General features: G+C 36.2%; 2 protein-coding genes across 3 annotated transcripts in view; both read left to right on the top strand.

Annotated features, from left to right (window-relative positions):
• LOC133527480 (DNA-binding protein D-ETS-3) overlaps positions 1-22,372 on the top strand; it is a 109,871-nt gene that overhangs the window by 27,814 nt on the left and 59,685 nt on the right. For both annotated transcript variants that reach the window (XM_061864514.1, XM_061864506.1), the window contains exon 3: positions 4,723-4,806. In XM_061864514.1, coding sequence (XP_061720498.1) covers positions 4,723-4,806 — 84 coding nt within the window. The remainder of the gene's footprint in view (positions 1-4,722; positions 4,807-22,372) is intronic.
• On the top strand, positions 5,866-15,110 carry LOC133527205 (IQ and AAA domain-containing protein 1-like). The gene has a single exon (XM_061864108.1). It carries the CDS (start codon positions 11,747-11,749, stop codon positions 14,447-14,449), a length of 2,703 nt encoding a protein of 900 aa, XP_061720092.1. The 5' UTR covers positions 5,866-11,746; the 3' UTR covers positions 14,450-15,110.

Raw genomic sequence — 22,372 nt, 5'->3', positions numbered from 1 at the left:
TGTTTCATATACGGAGGAAACCCTCCGCAATTCAAAAAAAATGTAGATAAATCTCGAAATCTCTGGAACAGTCCTTAAATTTGGTAGGTAGCTATGTAAATTAAAGACTCCTTTTTCATGTCCGCAACCATCTGGGAACATCTGTTCCATCCTCGAGAAATGTATTTTTTATTCTTAATCTTCGTTCTCTATTAAAATACGATGTAAGGCAGCAATAACGTTTGTTAAATTTTACACAAAAATGTCCTAGATATCTTTGCGTAAAAAAAAAAAAACATCTTGTTATTCCTTGTTAAACTGTTTCACTTGTTTCATTAAAGAAAAATCGATACAGCCGCCTTAAGAAGACGCCAAATATAAAATCATTTTTTTTTTCTTCTAGCGCCTAAACTATTGAACGTATTTCATTAAAATACACATAAGTAGATCCATAATTAGTACACGAGTGTAATGCAATACAAACTTACTTAAATTAACGTTAGAATGTGATTCCAAAGCAGATTTTAGGTCTTGAAGGAGTTCAGAGAATAGTTTATAAGATGTAGTGAATTAACGTTTTCCCCTAGACTTGCGGACGCTAGGTTGCATGACAGTCGTGATTATAGCGAATAATTTTTAGGATCCCTGTTTGAGTGTTTTAAAATTTGAGCTTCGGAGACCACGATGATCAAACGGCATAATTATGGAAAAGTATACGATTTTTTTAATTTTTTTCTCTGTAGCTATAGATTTTATATGATTATCGTGTATGGCGAAATGAAAACTTATAAAATTCGACACAAAAAGGTGTACAACACTCTGTTTCTAAAACGAAACCATCTAATAGAAATATGGCTCGGAAGTCAAAAAGATGTACTAAATAAATAAATCATGTTTTTTTTTTTCAATCATAATCATGTTTTTTTAGAATGCGTAAGAATGCCGAAATCGAGGAGTTAGTGGCCGAACCCAATATCATCGGCGAAACGAAATGACTTCGCTGGTTCGGCCATTTACTGAGGATGGGTGAGGATCGAGGTGTTAAGAGAGCTTATTTGGGACAACCGACTGGTCGCCGTCCAGTGGATCGGCCCAGATACCGCTGGAGCGACAGTGTACAGGCGGATCTGTGCCAACTCAAAGCCGATAACTGGCAGGAAGTGGCACAGGATCGGGACAGGTGGCGTTCTCTCGTTTTGGAGGCCAAGACCCTCTTTGGATCACTGCGCCACAATAGTTAGTAGTTAGTTTTTTTTTTCACTGAAAACGTAGAACAAATTTCTATGAGGTGACTCTGGTTTAGTCTGGTAATATTGGGGTAGATCATGTACAAATGTATAGACAAAATTGAAATTCTTATTCCTCCAAGTTTCAATTAAGGGTATAAGCCCTAAATCTGAATTCAGCAAGTATTTATCGCAAAGATTTCTAGTGTAGTATTCAATAAATTTTAATGTTACCTTTCACCTTATTTTAATAAAGAACGTAGATTTAGAGTAAAACGCGAATTTCTCCATGATGGTACACATTTTCCATGATGGCTGTGATTCCTCGAGGTCTCCTAATGTCAAATGGTGTGGACATGAAAAAAGGGCCTTTAATTTACATACATACCAAATTTCAGGACTGACCCAGAAATTTCGAGGTTTGTCCAATTCCGATTTTATTACCACTGGAAAATAAAATATCATTCTTCCTATCATCTGATCTTACGATTTCAATAAGTCTCTACGACGCTCGAGCATCTGCGGCTTCCCTACCATAGTACAGTCAAGTGCAAAAATATGTATCGAAAGAATCGTCTCATAAATATGGTACTACGCTCTTATTACACAGGAATAAGATGCTATGGGACATATTTTTGAGTAAGATGTGTACACCCATATTTTTACACATGACTGTACTAATAAGATAATAGCTTATCCGGTTTTATCTTTAAGCTTACTTTTTATGTAAATCACGATGTTTTACATAGCAACCTATGGACACTTGTTATGATGGCAAGTACATACTTATTCATATTAATGACACTACTGGTGAATTCTCTAAGAATAATTTATTTTTATAATGCTTAAAGTCGTTTCTGCACAAAGGGAACATAAGAAGAAGTATTACATTGAGAGCGATTTACATAATATTCAAATAACAGCAAGAATCCACGCGCCGAGTCCATTGGTAGTGCCCTAATCTCGCGGGCATTAAGAGCGCCGTATTAAAATTTATAAGTCTAAGAGCTCTAAAGAGTTGTTAACACAGGAATGATTGCGGAACGCCCCAACAGGGAGGTTATTTCTGTTGCTTGCCGAAGGCTAGCCTTAGTCGAACCAGAATAAGTTTGATCTCTGGATACGTAATAACGACATGTAAAAGACAATCACACTTACACTAGTCCTTTGAGGAGGGTACGCCGTAAGTAACAGGAATACTAGAGCCGCTCACGCGCCTATCGCCCACCGTATCTACACAGTATACGCACCAATTGTCATCAATTATGATGCCGTACTTTAGATACTATCGCGATAAAATATATATCAATAAATCATTTCATAACGTGCCTGATACGAGCTTATTGATTTTTTAATGTTTATTGCAAGCGAAAGGGCTGGGGTCGGTTTGTTGTTTCACAATCTATATTCATTAGTGTAGACGGGCCGCCCGGTAGAATGTAGCACAATTTTAAAGGGAAGTAGTGAATTTTGACTAGTTGTATGATATGAAATCAAAATATAATGTAATATCAAATGCAAAAGACTAGTTTTATTTGCTGGCTTCGGAATTTCTATAGCATGTAAATGGTACTAATACCTACACATCCTCATTCAATAATTTCGCTCTGAAATGCTTCTATACAGACCTTAACTAATATTTGTAAGCAATAAAATAAGAATGAAATATTTCAAGTAAGATTAAACAATATGAAATATTTCTAAATAGCAATTTTATAGCTCTAACTAGGTAGTTACATTTTAACTTAAATAACTAGTTATACCGACTATAAAGTTGCAATTATTTACACATTTACAACTATTATGATGAAATAAATGGACAACTTACATGCTGTGTCAAAATTTTCGAATACTAATTCCTTCTATATTGAAAACTATTGTACAGTCAGCATCAATAGTAGAGGATGAAATATCGCGCCAAAAGTATCTGATATTCTGGATAACTTTTCCAAATATAGATAATTCTCTAAGAATCGCCTACAAAAGTATATCTTTTACAGCCTAAATTGTCTACATATAGAACCATCAACTTTTGTTAAGCTGTTACAGAATGGTAGATGCTTTTGAAACCTTGTTTGATCCGCTACTTTTGATGCTGACTGTACTTACCTGCTTAAATCTTTAAAATTAAATAAATAGTGGATAAATTCACTACCTCGGGTGAGCTACCGAGATAAGTACCTATTATATTGCAGTTTCAATAGCAGACGTGTCTGCTTTTTATAAAACTAATTTAGGTTTTTTTGTTAGAAATTATTTATACCATAATGAATGAATTAATAATCGAATTTGCCATTGCGGGTAGAATACGTATAAAATAAAGAAAAACTTTCATTCCCTCGCTCTCTTCTATCCACCCTGCGGTATACGTAAACAACACACAAACACGCCCATTTTATTGATGACACTTTCGATTGTTACCTAATAGGTAATCGAAAGCAAAGCTATACTTCATATGATAATGAGACTGCCTAAAAATTACGGGTATATACTACTTAACAAATACTTGATATTTAAAAAAAAACATTAGTCTTTTAATAATTGTTTAAAGAATAAATTAACTATTACCTACAACCTATTGGCGGATAAAAACCCGTATGTCGCGAATCAACGCAGCCCCTAATAAAAACAAACAACAAAACACATCATTAAACACTTACATTAAGCCAATAAGTCAATCCGCACTTGAAAGCGTTCTCACAGAATCATCCCCGTCCCACTGCAAAAACAAACAATTACTACACAATCAATGGCCACTCACGCGCAAACCTTGTATAAATCAGCACTATAATAGTGTGCGCATTACGTCGAGTGATATCATTTTTAACTCCCTAGCAATGACAATAGATGGCGCGCTGCCTTGCGCCCGCGCACGACGTAAACATCAGCAAGCGCATGCTAGTACATCTAAAGGAAGGGCGAATGAAAAAAGCGCAAGCAAATGACAACTTAACACCGTCGCGTTAAACATTACATTATCATGTCGACCTCTTGATACTTAACTCCCTATAGATCTGTCACGTCAGTATGTTGTGCTCACCATTTCATGGGAACCGTAGCCCGGACAATGTGTACTTAATTGTTCGATAGAAATACCAGTAATGATGAGCTCTTCCCCTTCATTTTGAGATTTATGCGCTGCCCGTGACCACCCGAAAAGTGCGCGACATATTTATTTATTCTCTACAAATAAATAGCTCTAAGCATATTGCGTAGAGCAGTGCGGAATAATGGGTACCTATTACTCGTGGAGTCGTAGCGCCACAGGCGTGGGAGAGGGTTTTTTTATGAATATTATTTATGGACCAGACACTATCAGTAAGAATGATATGTTATTTTGAAGTAATTGGTAATATGAAAATTGGAATGGAAATGTCATGCTTATTTAATTTGACATCACAGTTAATTATTTCATAGGTGGGTATCATTCCCACTGTTGTAAATTCTAAATAAGAAAATGCGCGTTTTAACCATTAGGAAAAATTCAATGAGAAATAAAATGTACCTTTACCCCCAGGATCAGACAAACTGACCACCGGTCTTGGAAAGGGCTACTCCACGCCGACGCTGTCCGATTCTCTTCGTGCCACCAAATGTTCAGGTAATTATTTAAACGAATTCCATTAAAAAAAGTAATTACGCCTTCACCTTGTCGGGCCTTGATGGATTTAAGATATACCTACTTTGGTTTGCAGGTAGAATTACGAGATAGCTAATTTAATCCGCATCAAGTGCCTCTTTTAACAAGTTTTAAAAATACCTTTAAGGCTGGTTCGGACTTCGCTAGTAATTTAGTCGAGTAGCGAGTATTTGTGATGTTCCATGGAAAAATGACCCGCCTGATGGTAAGCAGTCACCGTAGCCTATAGACGCCTGCAACTCCAGAGGTGTTACATGCGCGTTGCCGACCCTTTAAAAAACTGTACACTCCTTTTTTGAAGAACCTCATACTGATGACTATTACTACTACTACACTACTACTACTATCATTCTATACTGGTCATATGCAGATACTGTGATTTGAAACCATAATGTGTAACGATTGTTTACCTGTTTTTATTTTTATTGTAAGTAAGTTATAAGCCCAGTAATTTCTCCTCAAAAATTTAGTAGGCGGAATGATTAAAATTCCCAAAAAGAATTAGTCAGTATGGTAAAAGAAGTTTGGTAAGGAGTTGTATTAGCATTGTGAAAGACAAACATCATTTTAATTCTAATTAGAATCAAATATTATGCCACCATAAATGCTAAAATCCATGACTGTGTTTTTTTACAACTCTAAAGCTGCTAATAGTTTTTTTTAATGGCATTTGCATTTGTAAAAACGTGTAACAATTAAATATAAATACTATAATTTTGCGTAGCCCCGATAAAGATAATCTAAGAAAAAAATATTATGTAACTTTGGTTCACTTTCGCCTAGGGGGTGAAAAAATCCTGATCAAAAGCCTACAAAATTTATTAGAATTAACTTGTCTCTCAAAAAGTTAATTACGCAGAAAATAGTTGGCATGTTAAGTTGTCGTTGCTGCCCCGTAAAGACGCTTGTATTTGTCTAGCCAAGCGTGCGGTCAAAGCTTCGAGGATCTGAAAGAACCGTCGCTGTCATACAATTAAAAGTTACCTCCCCGACTTCAAAGAGATACTCATTTCGGTTGGTGAAGCGGTTAAGGACTACAGACTGCTGTGAGCATTCTATATTTGTGACTGTTATAATTTAAGTGCGTCGATGCATATCAAAGTCGTTATTTTCGTAGAGGTTCTTATCATCTAAACATAATTCAAGTGTACTTACATAATTGACGCAGGTCTACTTTATAGTTCTGTTTCTTTGTTTAACGTGGTGGTGTTTGATATAAGTACGGTCGAGGAAATTGATTCTTTAGCAATTTGCGGTTCAAGTAAATTTGGTTGTAGATACTTATGCTATGAGCTTTCCAGTGTAAAGTGAACCACAACCTGCTAAAGAATCAATTTCCTCGACTGTACATATATTTTGTAAATTATTGTAGTAACGTGGATCCTATGAGCCTCGACGCGGTGAGTAAGTAGCGGCACGCGTCGTCACATGTTTTGCTGCTAATTAAGGACCCTCGATATTGAAGAGGTTGTTGGTGAAACGAGTTTTTAAAAGGCTCTTTATTCCCATGATAAAGAGGGTCTCAGAATTATTTAGGGAATAATATAAACTTTGAAAAATTAGGTATTTTTAATGAATGAGAAATGTATTAATGTATTGCCTAATATGATAAAATAATAATAATCATGCCGGCATATACTCGACGAGGTTGCGAATATTTATACATAAATACTCTCTTGTAATAAAATATGAATAAAAACGTTTTAGGTAATATAATAACTATTTTACGTTTGTAAAGTCGGACCAGTTATCTCAGTCAGATTTAGAGTGAGATTGGCAAACCATGGAGTCACAGGCGGTAGCCGATAAAAATTGCTACATATGATAACAATTATAAAGCGAGATAAACACTACTATTCTGCGATATTGTCGATTAGCTAGATGTATGTCATATACACAATAAATTACATCTGGGTTCGTTCTTCACTTTTGTAAAATATTTTACCTAAGTGCTACAAGTATCAAACCAGTTTTGCAACCAAATATTACGGATGTTTAAATTTTTATTAGAGCGTCTTGTATTTATGTAAAAAAAGCAAATTGTATTACGTATTTAAATCATAGAATTAAAATAACCAATAAAACAATGCATGAGTGTCGTGGAACACTCGGTTAAATTGGAACGAAGTAGGTACATTATTATTGATAAACGTATTATATTATTGATTAAGAAATACAATATCAAAAGAAAAACTTAATCGACAAAATAATAATTATCAAATCTGCTTACGAAGTTTCACAATTCAGTTTAGAAATGCGACTTACAGGCAGGGAGAACAACCAAACATAAGAAACATTTTCGTACAAGCTGAAACTCATACGCTTAGCTCGTGCTGCATACTCCCTTAGTCAATCAAAAATATGAAATTCAAGTGCAAAACAATATATAAAGTAATATCCCTATCTGCATATTATGTCCGGGGATCGAACCTGTTTCTAAGCGGCTGTGCCAACTGCGCCATCTGAACTAAACTGGAGAATCGAAAGTAGGTGAAAATAGGCTACTTAATCTCGATAAAAAAAATTAGGCAAAAGTGGGCCGTGACGGAAAAATCTTACACTTTCTTTGCCTAGCCTCCATCCGCCAACCTTATCCTTATCGAACATAAGGAACTTTGTACCAATAAATTATCTTAGCGACATTATTACACAAATAAGGCTTGTGTTTAGGGGAATTAGACAACGATATATATAATATATAAATATTTATAAATACTTAAATACTTACATAGAAAACACCCATGACTCAGGAACAAATATCCATGCTCATCACACGAATAAATGCCCTTACCAGGATTTGAACCCGGGACCATCAGCTTCGTAGCCAGGGTCACTACCCACTAGGCCAAACCGGTCGTCAGTGAATACATTGTGGTAGCATTGTAGTAGTTTTTTTGTTATTGCATTCCAGTTTCGCGTTTAGAACAGTGTCGGATGCTTAGTCATTAGACTCATTAGACCGTTTTTTATTCGAATGGTCGCTCATATAATCTACTCTAAAATACGCATACTTAACTACTACACTGCTTAATTTGTTAGAAATAATAGGCGCCAGTAAGTGTGGCTTAATTTTTTACGGTGTCTCGATGTCGAGTGGCGAGGGTTGCGCTGCGCGCGAGTGGCGGGCGCAATGCCGATTCGCGGTGACAACCGTGCCGAGCTTTGATTTTTTCCCGCGGTCCACAAAAGATGTGGGGTTGAACTATCCTGGTAATTGCTACGCTGGTGTAATGGGACACGCTTATCTTCGCAATTGTTGCCGCATTTCAATAATGTTTTAATTAAGTTGTCAAGTCATGCATGGGTCATGGAGAGTAGTGGTAATTTAAAATGTTATCTGTACACACTACATTGTTTACTATATTGTCGCGTTAAGCCTCTTGACTAGCTAAATAAACCTAATTACAATTCAAAAAGTTATAATCATATAAGTATAGGCAATAGGTAGAGGCATAAACTAAAATTATATTTATACGTTTACTTATTTTTAATGTCGAATAGGCTCCTATTAATTTAAAGATTTATATGTTTTACTCGTTGTTTACTTAAATATAGGCAAAACTACGCCGGGACCTTCAGCTGCTACTACCACTCTCGTTACTCTCGTACAACCGGCACCTGCACTTACATTGTTGAATTTCAGGGTAAACTAGTAGAACTGATTGACTCCATTACGCATGTTGCATTTAATGCTACATACTTGCATAAAATTAATCAATTAAATAATGTTATCTCGTAGTAAATAATGTTATTTCTGATCATGCAATGAAAATAAAGAAAAACAATTTTGATGCTTCGGAATCGAGTAAACGCTGCGGACGAGTGTGAATGGCGTTTAGTTGGCGTAGCACCGGGGTGCTCGCACCGCTCGCAGGCTCCCTCGTATCGGGCAGTCAATCATTCTGCCGTTCGGTTCCGGCGCATCACGATCGCTAACCGGCTGGGCGGCGGCGGCGGCGGCGATCACTGGAGTCGGCATTAATTTGTCACGGATTCGGTTTAACGAGTACCGCTTTATGGACGCTAATGAAAAGATCCGTTCGTCGTAAGAACCATGATGGTACATAAAATATTGTATTTACTCATTAGTTACAATAACTTATAAATACTCACTCCGCTAACGTATAAATCGAATGAAGCACTAAATAAAAAAAAGCACTTTACTTACATATTTTACATGTATTTACTTACAAATTTTACATCTGCAATACCATAAAACCATTTGTAACCCATTCTAAAATTCAACGTGTGCCTCGTTATGCAAATGAACTAAAAATAATCTCAATACAAACATTAAGATTACAAACTATTCATGTGCCGTGATCCCTTTAATCCAACCCCAAGCAAACTTTATTGCCCGAGACAGAGTTAACAAAATAAATGGCTTAAATTTCTACACCCATAATGAATACATAGGAGGGATACTAAATAAATCATTGTTAGGTTGCATTTCGGACAAGCTACAGTCCCGGTTGGTGCAAGATACAAGCGAGTGCTTTTTGTATCAACTTTTAAAGGCTTATAAATTTTGTTAGCACTATAACAACTATAATAACTTATATTATATTATACCTATAATAAAAAACGAATATAATAAAATTTTACGAAACCCTTTTTATGACATTCATAACTTATCAACTTGCGATATGCGGTGATGTCGTGGAAAAATATCAAGAATAGGTAATATATTTTTTTTATACCAGCATTGTTGGTAAAACATAAGTAAAATCCAAAGGTATTTGTATCTGTAATTTTCCTTGCATCCGACGGTAAGTAACATAAATTATTCTAATTCTACATATCTATAAACCGAACAAACTAAATTAGAGTTTTGCCAGGATTGCAAAAGGACATCGCTAGGTGTCATATTTGGCCGTAGGGATCATCAAAGATAGTTTCGTCACTATTTAGGTACTACGGTAAATCATAAATCTCGAAGTAATCGCCTGTTGATACCTGTCGATGATGTGACGTAGTCGTAACGTGCATCGTTGGTCGGGTATCGCTTAGACAGCGGCGCGGGCGGCAGAAAGGCGCGCGGCACGCGTCACACTCCGGAAGTAGCCGGCAGCGCGTGCGCCGTCGATTCACATGTTCAATGGAACGTACGGAGGCGCACTTAAAACATTTTTATTGTAACCAGCTAGGGGGTGGGTATTGTTGTCAGAGAACACCCTTACTTTTTTTAATGTGACTATTTTTGCACCGATATCTGTTAGATTTGAATGAAACAGGGCTGAAAACTGAAAGCCATGATTTATAACAAATATACAATGTATTTATGTAATTGTAATGGAGAATGGAGAGTTATTACTTTATAATAATACACTTATTTACATTAATGATAATTCTTCAAGTTGAGAACTATCTAATAGTACATTTCGATACAAGTGCAAAAAATAGGAAATTCGAAACGAGTGGCGATAAATTAAAACACGACTGAAGGGAGTGTTTTAAATCGACACGAGTTGCGAATTACCTATTCGCACATGTATCGTACAACATTTTACAGTATATATGGCCCTTTAAATGTCCGGACAGTAACGTAATATGCTAATTCTCGCACTAGTGCGGTAAAGTAGCACCATATGTACTGTAAAAACTATTATGATTGTTACCAGCTTATGTGCTTAAAGTCTAAATAATAATAAAAAAACCTTACGTGTAATATACAAATATCTTTAGATTAGATAAGCACTCGAGCCACGGGTGGTTTAAACCAGGATATTCTTTAGCGTTTCCTTATCTTTCTTGAACCGTACCTAACTAAAAAGTGTAGAAGATGAGGAATAAATATAAGTAAGAAACCCTATATCTATCTATACTGCTATTCCGAGAAAACTAGGCCTGACACTATTTTTCTTGTTCACGCCTGTATTTGAGTACGACTGGTTAGAATTAGGTTTTTGAGGTTCCTCGAAGCGTAAGTTCCAAGAAATGAATTTAATCAAACTTAGGGATTTGTCGATTTCAATTAACCTTGGCTCCAACACCAATTACGTCGCTTCAGCAAAACTGGCATGAACTGAAGTAAGTAATAGGGGACTGAAAATTGGTATACAGAGTCAATTATACAAAAAGTTTCATTGACTCTATATCGCTAACTCTGTATCGCTAACTGTGTATCAAAGAATATAATATTTACTAGGAGATCCAATTGCATAGTTGAATTTGTTCTCAGGATACACGATTCCAATTGAAGAGATACTAAAAATCCTATTCGCCGATTTTCAACAAACTCTTTTTTTTAGCCGGAAATCAGATGTGTTATAAACGGGCATCGTTGTATTACGGAAATAAGACTACCTAGTGAAAATTGCAATTTTTGTCTTATTACGAAATAAAATGTATTTTTTGAAAATCCATTAAATTATTTCATCTCCGATGAGGCTGATGCCTCGTGGATCCTCAAAGCAAATTTAGCGAGGCATCTCTTATTGTAACGTGTCCATGTTAATTATACATAATAAACTGTACGAATTGATAGTCTTTCACAATTTGGTACAGTAAATCGGCGTAGAGTTAGCATAAACGGACTCTATGAAAGTTCAGTTAAGTATATTCAGATCTTCACACATATCAGAAATAGAACGGGATTTACCTAATGATTGGAAGCAAAGCGGTGGAAGTAATGTTGTAAAGCTGGAGTCATTTTATAAATTTCTTGAAATAACCCGAAATTTTCCTGTACCGGTTTAGATACTAATCCTACCTTTATTGTTACACCCATGATAGTTCACGGGTATACTTTCTGCTAAAAATCAACAACATGTCAAACATGTCATTGAAAAGTCGGTGACAAATATGATTTAGAAAAATTGTATTTATTACATTTATTTATTCATAGTTTTTGTGTATAGATCCTATTTTTATTGTTTTAATTAATCACAAAATCTACGTAATGGCTAACAAAGATTATTATGAACGGTGGCTTCAAATTAAAAAGGATTTCAATGTAGCTTTAATAGAAGATGCCCGCCTGCAAGAGTTTGCTAACAACTTCCTCGGCATCAAGCCGCAGGCTACAGCCGTGGAACTGGTGGCACGGGTATACTGCAAATACTGCGCCCTATACAACAAACTATGCGATTCCTATGATCAGATGGAACAAGTTCAAAGAAGACCTTGTATAAAAGCAATTATAGATGCTTTAACATGTCGCATTCTCGAATTAAAATGGACATTACAAGAAGTAGAAGCGTTTGAATATACGTACCCCGAAAATGCATTACAGCAATTGCTTTTAGTGCCTCAAGATATACAAATAATTACTCCTTATTTTTATCCATTTGAGGTACGTCAACAAGAAATGCAATATATAATTGACGAAATTTTTGCTGGTAATCGATTAGGTGATCCAGAGCCGACTCCTTCTGAAGCAGAACGTTTGGAAGAAGAAAGACAAGCAGAAGAGGAAAGAATACGAGAGGAAAAAGAAGCAGAAATCCATAGAAAATTGGCTATGGGTGAAGACATTTCTGAATCAGAAGGATCTGAACAGCTGTCTCCAGAAGAAATCGCTGAAAGAGAATTTCTAAGAGTATATAATGGACATTTATGGAATATTCAACGTATGGAGAGAGCACGTACGATTACCAGAGAAAAAATTAAAAAGTATAATAAAGACACTGATTTGTATTTGGAACTGGCTGGGTTAAAAAAGCCTGCAGCAAGAGAATCGCTTCGTATAAAAGCATCCGGCTTGATACAACAAGTATACAGACGTTTTATGTTGCTCAAAAGGGAGAAAACTAAAGAGAATGAACGAAGAAGACTGCTTGGAATGATTATTCCATCTTGGTTACCTCCATCAGCTAAACCCGAACTTGAAAAAGTAAGAAATGTCCGACGTGAATTTCGTAAAAAATATTTTCAGGAATGGATGGAAGCAAATGTTAAAGAAAAAACTCATGTTTTAAGGCTAAGGAAAGATGATATTATGGAAGACATTTCTGCAGAAGTTAGACAATGGTTCAGTGAATGGTATTATGCAGTCCGTGTATTTGATGAGTATCCATGGCCAGATGAAGGAGGTTCTATTTTGGTAGTACGAGGAGAAACGTTTACAATCCCTGAATTTATAGAGTGGCGAGAAGCAGAAATAAAAAGAAAAAAAGCTGAAAGTGGCAATCCAAAGACTCCTGAACAAATAAAAGCCGAAAAAGCTGAAGCGAAAGCAGAAAAGAAACGATTAGAATTAGAAGCAAAAGAAAAAGAAATAAAAAGACTCGAAAATTACAGAAAATCGCGTTTAAACCCTGATAATGATCCTGGAGTATATATTTCTATTGGCAAGAACTTTTATGGTCTACAGGAAGCCTGGAACATATATCAAAACCAATGGAAGGATATTGACACTCCAGATGCTCCATTGGATGTTATGAGAGGTTTTGTGAAGGAGTTCATAACTGAAACTGCATACCAAGACGTAAATTTACAGCTTCGCCCTATAGTCGACGAAATGATGAGGGTTGAATTACAATTGTTAAAAGCATCGCTTAAAATAGACTACGAAGATGCCGGTGTTACAGAAATTCCTCAAAGTAAAAAAAGAAAAAAACCGAGGAAAAAAGGTGCCCAAAAGCGCAATAAAATTACACCTGCGATGATGTTTCAAACATTAGTTGATGAGGGTATTATTCGAAAATACCCCCGTACAACGCTTGACGATTACTGGGGTGATCTAAATTACGCGGCCGCAGATATGAGAGCAGTTCTCTGGACTCCTTCTTTTCCACCTCCATGTTTGGGTGACGTCAGAGAGCAAGTAAGAGTTTTATGCCTTTTGACTTCAGGTTGCTCATGTCCCGATGCAGTTCGCTCGCAACTGCTTGTAGGCCCCAAAGGAAGTGGCAAAAGAACTTTGGTGTACGCCATTGCAACCGAGACAAACTCAATTTTGATAGATCTATCGCCTACCAATGTGTATGATAAATTTCCTGGCCCTGCCCTAAAAACCATGTTTAAGTACATTAACGAAATAAGTCGAATTATGCAGCCCACCGTAATATTAGTTGATAATGCTGACAAAGTTTTTTATAAAGCTGTACCTAAAGAGGATAAGTGGTTTGATCCACAGCGGCTCTCGAAGGATTTCTTTAAAGAGATCGTAAAACCTTTAACGCCCTCAGACAAGATTATGGTTTTAGGAACCGCATCCGAACCGTGGCTCGCAAAACCGGCCTTATTGTCTAAAGCTTTTCCTTCGCTGATTCTAATACCAAGATCTGATTATGGAAGCATTTGCTTGGTTTTAATGAAGGTTTTAATGAAATACCACGGGATTTCTCGTAGCTTCAACGTGCACAGCGCGGCGCAGACGCTTCGCGGATATGACGTGAACTCCATCAAACGTGCGCTGGACAAGTTACTCTCCGCAGATCGTATAGCCCAGCTATACTTCAAGCCTCTTAGACCTGAAGAAATTATAGATGCCGTACTAATGGATAGGCAAGCTAACTACGTGGACCCTTTTGACTATGAAATGTTCCAAGAGTGGTATTTATCATACTCACCGTGGGGAACTAAATATATCTACCTGAAGGAAATGTTGGAATCGCAATTGGTGTACAAATTAAAAGCGGACAAGAAGAAAAATAAGTAAAAAATAAATGAACAAGTATTTAAAATTCTGTATGCCCCTTTTAAAAATAATTTCCATATGATGATATCTTTATTTATTTTAAACTTAAAATTAACGTTCGAACCCCTTTAACAAATTATTATTATTTATATAAACAGGTATACCGGTTTGTTAAATTTATTTGCGTGTTTATGTTTGCAGTGCGATGTGCATATTTATGTATGGACTGATATTTATCTAACATGGCTATTTTTACGTTACGTACAAATAGCCACACATTTGACGTGCCTCTCCCCCGCAAAAATCAGCAGACAGTTTTGTACAAAAAATGACAGACATGGCGTCTCCAGTCTATATAGAATAATCAAAGTTCAAAAATGTATTCTGCAAGTAGGCCTCTTTTACAAGTCAATACAACATTTCGTCAGGTGATAAGCAAAACTCACTAATTACTAAAAAAATATTAAACAAAAATCAACCTAATTTTAGTAGCAATGTGGTTCATTATGGCTATGAACTTGTGGTGGTAATTAGTGAGTTTTGCTTGTCACCTGACGATTTATAGTAACATTATAAAGTGATATGAAAAACACATAATAACATTTATAATTTTATAAAAACAACAGCCAATACCTGGGTGAACATTACATTATAATAATAATAAAATTAATAATTACTACAATACAATGTATAATAATGATCTGAGTCTCTGTGGTTAAAAATATATTAAATCTGGATATGTCTAAATACTCTGAGGGTTAGCACCGATTTAATAACAAGGGGTGAAGTAGAGGGGGGGGGGGGGGAGACAAATTATGTCATTCGTAGTATTACTATTTTCAACAGCATGGGTACGGTGTCAGATGTCATCTCAGTAATATTTTGGGAGATTTTGCGTTTTAAGGTTATAAATTGTATGGAGATGACATCTGTCACGTTACCCATGCCGTTTGAAAAATGCTATAGGTACACGTATGGGCACTAGGGTTGAAGTCACGCACACAACATCACAATCATGTAATTGATGAACCCCCAACCGATTTTTTAGCTTGATATGGTGCGCTTATTAACACTCATTCATTCATTCAAAACTGGTTTTGCGATTAGTACTGTGTAACTGTGAGTGTAATCTTAATCATTCACCTCAACTCTTCTGCCGATACCTACATACTTAGGTATTGGGACCGTGCGAAGTGCGTGGTGGGGGTAAGTAAAGCGATCCCAGCGCATAAGGTGGTAGAAATTAAATCCAACTGCGGATAGCGTCTTTAACATTTCGTACAATTGTATGGCTCGAAATGAAACTTTGATTTACGATTTCTCCTGAAATATTCATTTAAATTGTATGGTGTAAGTGACCATTGGAATCTATATGAAATGCTTAATATAACTAACGTATTTAATTTGATAACTGTTAATAATGTATCCATATAAATAGCTTTGTAAATGCCACATATTACGTGATCTTTTTCTAGAAGTTAAGAATGTGTATAGTAAGTTATCCTTAAAAGATGGACATTTAATGTCGCGGACTTTTTTGTAGACCTATGAATGAGAAACAACCCCACCATACATTGTGTTAGGCAGCGTTTTCGATTAAAGCTCCTAGCCAGCGTGATTTTTTCTGACAACATCGTTATATTTCAACCAATTTACACAAAACCTTAACAAATTATATACCTAAGCCTTCCTCACGAATCACTCTATTGATAGATGAAAGTCGTATGAACATCCGTTCTGTAGTTTTTAGTTTTGGAGTAGTTTTATAAGATGTAGTGAATTGACGTTTTCCCCTAGACTTGCGGACACTAGGTTGCGTGACAGTCGTGCACATAGCGAATATCATTCGCGCGCGCATTTCGCTCGTCTTATGCCTACCTATGGAGCGATACACACGGGCGGATGATAACAAAATTGCATTATTTTGATAACAAAATGTAAGTTTGAATTGGCCTCCATGACACATAATTTTAATTCTTTAGATATTTATTTTAAAATAAATTATATTATTCGTTTTTTTTTATCTTTTACAAGGGGGCAAAATAATCGAGCATGCGAAAGATTCCAAAATTGAACCACGAGCGTAGAGAGTGGTTGGAAAAGTGTTGGGCGTTTCGCGAGCGTTTCAAGGCTCGAGAGTCAAACTTTGCTACCGAATTAAACACAATATGTTTCACCACACCAACGCGAGGAAAATACTAACTGTAAAGTATTACAAATCAAATTCAATTGAACGCTATTCAATATTTATCACTTTTATCATTCAAATCCTATTCAAAACCGTAATTTAAATTTTATTCGACAATCAACATGACGAAAGAACTCAAAATGTGCAACAACTTACTTTACCACTCTTGTGTTTAAAATGAAACTTTCAGATCCTTTACGAGCTGGTGTGGTGAAAAATGTAATATTTCATACCTTCAAGTAGGTACATATTGCCCAAGTACTAAGTAGTAGTAAGTAGTATTATTTGTTACCCAAGTTACACGGCTTACTTATAGAGGGCTAAATGACGCTGTAGCGTACGACTAGCTCACCCCCTGGTTGAGCTAATAGTAGTAGTAGTTCATGGAGTTTGAAAGAGAGGGCGCTGCTAGTGTCCAGTTCATAAGTGTGAAACTTGGCTGGGAGTCTTTCGGTTTGTTATAAAATCTAATAGAGGGCGTGAGTAACTAATTTTGCCCATGATGTGAGAATGAATTACATATGGATGAGTTATGAGACTTATGACTATAACACGATCGAACAACATGTAATATTTAAACTGGATTCCCAAGTATGGTGTTTTCAGTGCTTTTTGTTTTTTTTTTCATATTAATATTATTTATTTATATATAATTAGTTTACCAGTAAGACACATTTTGCGCGTTTTCCGCTAAGAAAAACCTTCCTTATTATTTGTTATTAATTTTTCCTGCACCAACATACACAAATGTCTCTGTTTGACCCAATGGTTGACCAGTAGAGAATGCCTTTTGGCATTAAGTTCGCCATTTGTACATATTTCTTTATGTGCGCAATAAAGTTTAAATAAATAATAAAAACCCATTTGTCTTAGCGCCAAAACTATAGAACATTCCCCTTACCATCTCCAACATTATCGGGATACTTGGCGTCGGCAATATGAACGTAGTCCAGTTTCGGGGTCATTTGGAACTAAAAGCTAAACTGGCCTCTAAGAAGCTCGGGGTGCTCAATAGAGCGAAACAGTACTTCACGCCAGGTCACCGGCTTTGGTTATACAAAGCGTAGGTTCGACCAGATATGGGGTAATTTTCTCATCTCTGGTCTGAAGCACCGAAATACCTACTGCTTCCGCTTGACTCCATCCAACATCGGACAGTTAATAAAAAAAAATACAACGAACAGTAATTCAAGTATGGTTGAGTTACTATTAGGTTTGTATTTGGTTATTACTAGCTAAACAAAGAGGTTATCAATATCCGTTACTAACAGTAGATGTTTGATAAGTGTTTAACACAAACCAATTAGTACGAGTAAGGTTAGATGTTAGATAGGTACCTAGTAAGTAGGTAGGCATATAAATTTGTTTGCTGGGGAGGGTCAACTATCTTTGCAGCTGACTGTACACACAGTTTGCAGCTTTAAGATGGTTCAGAAACTTAAATGCGATTTTCGTAATTGCGGTATTTGGTCGATCTACTGAATTAGGTACCTAATGGAGCTTTATAAGTCAAGTTAGTGTAAACAGTACCCTATGGCCTCCTTACTGCAATCCTGATGAATATACCTCATTTTCAAAAATGATTAATAATGTACGGACTCGTCTGAAAATCTCGATACGAAAATAGGGCCAAAAATATGTATACACGACTTTATTGCCCATATATTAAGGTATATTTTTAGCACTTTTTTCGTATCGATATTTTCAGTCGTGACTGTACCCACTGTGTAGGTATTTTTTTAATAACTATTACTATCATTCGTTTATAAGGTCTCAGATTAGGTCATTTATATTATGAATATTTATATTATGTGTAATAATGTCCTATAATATATATTTTTTTTTAATCTAAAATATTAGCAGGTACAATTTTTATAAGGATAGGTAGCAAAAAATTTTCTCTGTGTAAAAAAAAACCTGTAAGGTTGTGCAAAGTTTTTTCCTACCGATTTATTAATTTAAAATAACCTTTTAGTATATCAATACCATTAAACATGATTGGCAACTGTGTGAATCGACATCAAAACCCTAACAAGTTAGCATAGGCCACGTGGCAATCCGTCCGTCGCGTCCTGGCGCCGCCAATAACACAAATTTACCAAAAGTGGGTCTTTGTCGGCTAGGTGCTTAGGGAACAAAGGCCGGGTGTCGACTGAACCCACTACCGCTGGCTTCACCTCGGCGGATGTCGCTGTCTCCGCTCCTCGCCGCCATTTCCGTCGGCAATGGGGAGGGAGGGGGGGCATTTCCGGCGACACTGCCGCCGCAACTACAATGGACCCTTTATATCTTCCTACCGCTAATCTAGTAGCTGATAATATGATTAGTTTAGATCCCTTATAAGCTTCTCAGATTTACATGAGCTGTTGGAGGCTGCGATTTTTCAATGTCCTGCAATGTAATCCTAACAATCACCATCTAGGTTACAACCATACACCAAATAAACATTTCAATTTATGAAACAGCGGAGTATAAAAAACCTAATGCGTCAATGATACTTGTCATTTATTTTATTAGGTACGTCATTTAATCTGCATATACTACCTGTTGTGTATTTTGGTATATGTACAGTCAGTAAAAGTATTAGGTAATATAACTTTTTTTTTTAAATAATTGTATCTTGAATTACTGAACAACTAGCTGAACTCAATATCTACATCATTTTCAGTAGGTGTTATCAGTTATTACCAGCCTATATACATCCCACTGCTTGGGACATGCCTCCTTTCTGCAGAGTTTTTTTGGAATAATCAGGTTCGGGAGCCTACACACACACACCTAGGATTTTTTTTCGCAAAAGTAAGGAGATTACATCGTGATGTTTTACGTAAAACTTTATTTAGTAAAAATGATACATCTTAAAAAAAAATATATAGACCCTTTTTTAACAGAATGTACAAAAATTTTTAAGAACGTCTCGATCGGTTCTAATTTAACAGATTGTGGGTTGGATTATTTTCACTAAATTATGTTCAAATAATGTATAGTTCGCGCACAAACACTTAAACAACTTTTCAAGTGAACAAAAGCAAGAAATAGAATGTTAAAGTCGGTACGAATTCACTCGGCCGCCCGGAGTGCAATTCTCAGTGCAAGAAATTAGCTGTTCCCAGTGTTAGCTCTGGGAACTCGTTAAACTATTCTCTGTGCGAAGTTTTTCAATGGCTGCTGCGAATCTTGGGAACTTCTACTCTGTTAACTCTATAGATGAACTTCTAGCTAAAATAATATTGTCTTCGATTACCGCGATAGTTTGTCATGAAACATAATTATTTTAATGAATTATATCGCGTATATATAAAATACATTCCAACATTTCGAACCTGTTTTTAAAATATGATTTTGAGGTTCCTTTTTCCATTGATTTTCTCCTCGAAAATTTCAACCATTTGGATAATTTTCATATACACCTACACTCTACAGGTATACATATTAATGTTATGAGACTTATGAAATCTAAAATACAACTACTTAAGCGTATAAACTTTTATTTCTCAAAACACGGGTCAACTGCCGTTGGTCTGGTACATTAATTGTATTTGTTTTAGAATGCCCATAATGATGATAGTTACTATTTACCCTGAACGTTTGTTTTGTCGGCATTGGCATTCATGCATGGTAAATACACATTCGATGGACACTTAAAACATGTATAAGCAGGTATAATGGATCTCCAGGCTGTAGAATTCACTGGAGCGTTGTATTGCACACGATAAACCGGCTATAATGTAGCAATATAACAACAGACATTCCAGACCACTGGCTTCGATAGGCGATAGCAATCGGCCAAGTTCGAGTCAAGAACAGGAGACCTTTACAAACAAGCGCTCGACGGTCTAACGAGCAACGACCAGAGCATTTTTCGGCCTTTTTTAGAGTATCCCGTCCCTTCTCTTTTTATTCTTAAATGCGCTCTTTCTAAAATCAAAATGTTCTCAAAATTATATTCATCTTTAGCGGAATTTATAAGTTGAAGTCACTTATACATGGACATATCATGTAGGTAATAACAGCATCAGCTCTTCCTGAGAAGCAGGCGTTTAGTAAAATAAAAGCTCTGTAATATTAAGCATTCAAATATAAAAACACAACCTGTTCTTAGGAATAAATATATATAACACAAGGTGAATTGATGTTTCGATAAAATGAAGGAAATCTTTATCAAGCAGCGTCACCTCTGTTATATAATTTCCTGCTTTGCGACGGCGCATCCCGGCGGCAGGGCCGAGCTGTAAAATTCCATTTCCCTGAGGGAGACTCGAAAAAAAACAATCTGAAAGACGGTTTAGCGGCAAACATCGCGAACCTCGCCTTTGCCACGCAATAAGAGACGGTTATCGAATTATATATCGACGATTCCAACTAATTCGGAGCCCGTACCTCCCCCAGTTGCCGCCCTCCCCCCGCCCCTCTCCCGCAACTCTAAGCTCATTTCCTGTGCGCCGCCTGGTTGTATTAATTTTAAATTAAGTGCGGATTAAGCGGCGCGAACTGTCGAATGCTATGTAAGCAACCGTTCGCGGCACATATCGCGAGCCGATTCCAGCGCTCGTGTCAACTTCTTAACTGCCATTTACTTTTTATGAACCAAACAAATTATCACTTGTAACTTTAAAAGCAACCTAATTTTGTAATTTATTGTCGTCATAGTAAGTAATATGGTACAATGCGCAACTAAGTCTTTCGTCTTAGACGATAGCAGCGTTGCCATTAAGCTTGACCTCAGATAGGTTAAGCTTTATCGTTATAAACTGACACCAAAAAAGTAACACTTTTGTTTAGAATCATAAAGAGGTTTAATCCACAAATTCAGCTTAACGCCGCCTAACGATGAGAGCGGCAACGTCGCCCGGAAACGACACGGAGCGGCAGCGACGCCCCGGCATCGATCATGGCGCACCACGCACACACGCAGCCACCCCCACGTGGATGGCACACACACAAATAACTTCTTAGTCTTGAGATTTTTTTATTGCAATTCCTTCCTGGTTGGTGCTAAATGTTTTAAAGGTGCTATCAGAAAGTGGGAAGCATCGAGTTAACACCAACCTTTTCCGTACTTAATGAAATTATCCTCGATGCAATCGATTAAGTACCTACCTACACAATTTGTTAGCATTCATAATATTTACTACGAGAGCCTAATAATTTATGTAACAATAAATAACATAAACTATATCTTGCTGACTTTATTAAGATAAGAAAATGTCAATACATAGCTTAATACAATGTTAACAGGAATAAAGATTTATTATTAGTGCATTGTATGCATAAAATGCAGCTGTGCTTATTTTATGTCTGTGTCACACTTATATATATTATATAACTGAGATTATATAAAACAGCAACCGCCTGGCCGTAGCACCTGCGCTACGCCGAGCGCTACGTCAGTACGTGACGCTACGCCGCACCGATGTAAAGAGCGTCGTCGTCTATTTAATTGCTTTTCAATTGCATAACTACTATCAAATTTATATAAATTAACATGGTTTGATTTTTATTACAATAAGTAGATACCAAAGGTTGATGTGAGAAGGAAATATTAATACATAGCTATACTCGTTTTATATATGTATATATAATCATAATCACGTTTCTAGTTAATCACAATATCTCTGATCTAGTTATAGTTTGTAGTACATTATTTATTCATCATTGTGAGTGAAAGCTTTTATTGCATATATATATATATATTTATTTTTATATCAATCAATAATTATAAGTGCTTTAATAAAAACAATCAGTTCATAATGATT

This window comes from Cydia pomonella, chromosome 1, assembly GCF_033807575.1.
Source record: "Cydia pomonella isolate Wapato2018A chromosome 1, ilCydPomo1, whole genome shotgun sequence".
Taxonomy (NCBI): Eukaryota; Metazoa; Arthropoda; class Insecta; order Lepidoptera; family Tortricidae; genus Cydia; species Cydia pomonella.
The sequence above is the reverse complement of the archived record's forward strand: the minus strand, read 5'-3'. Positions and strand labels throughout refer to the sequence as shown.

Excerpts from the sequence above, each read along its gene's own strand:
- LOC133527205 (XM_061864108.1), top strand. The coding sequence starts at position 11,747 with ATGGCTAACAAAGATTATTATGAACGGTGGCTTCAAATTAAAAAGGAT.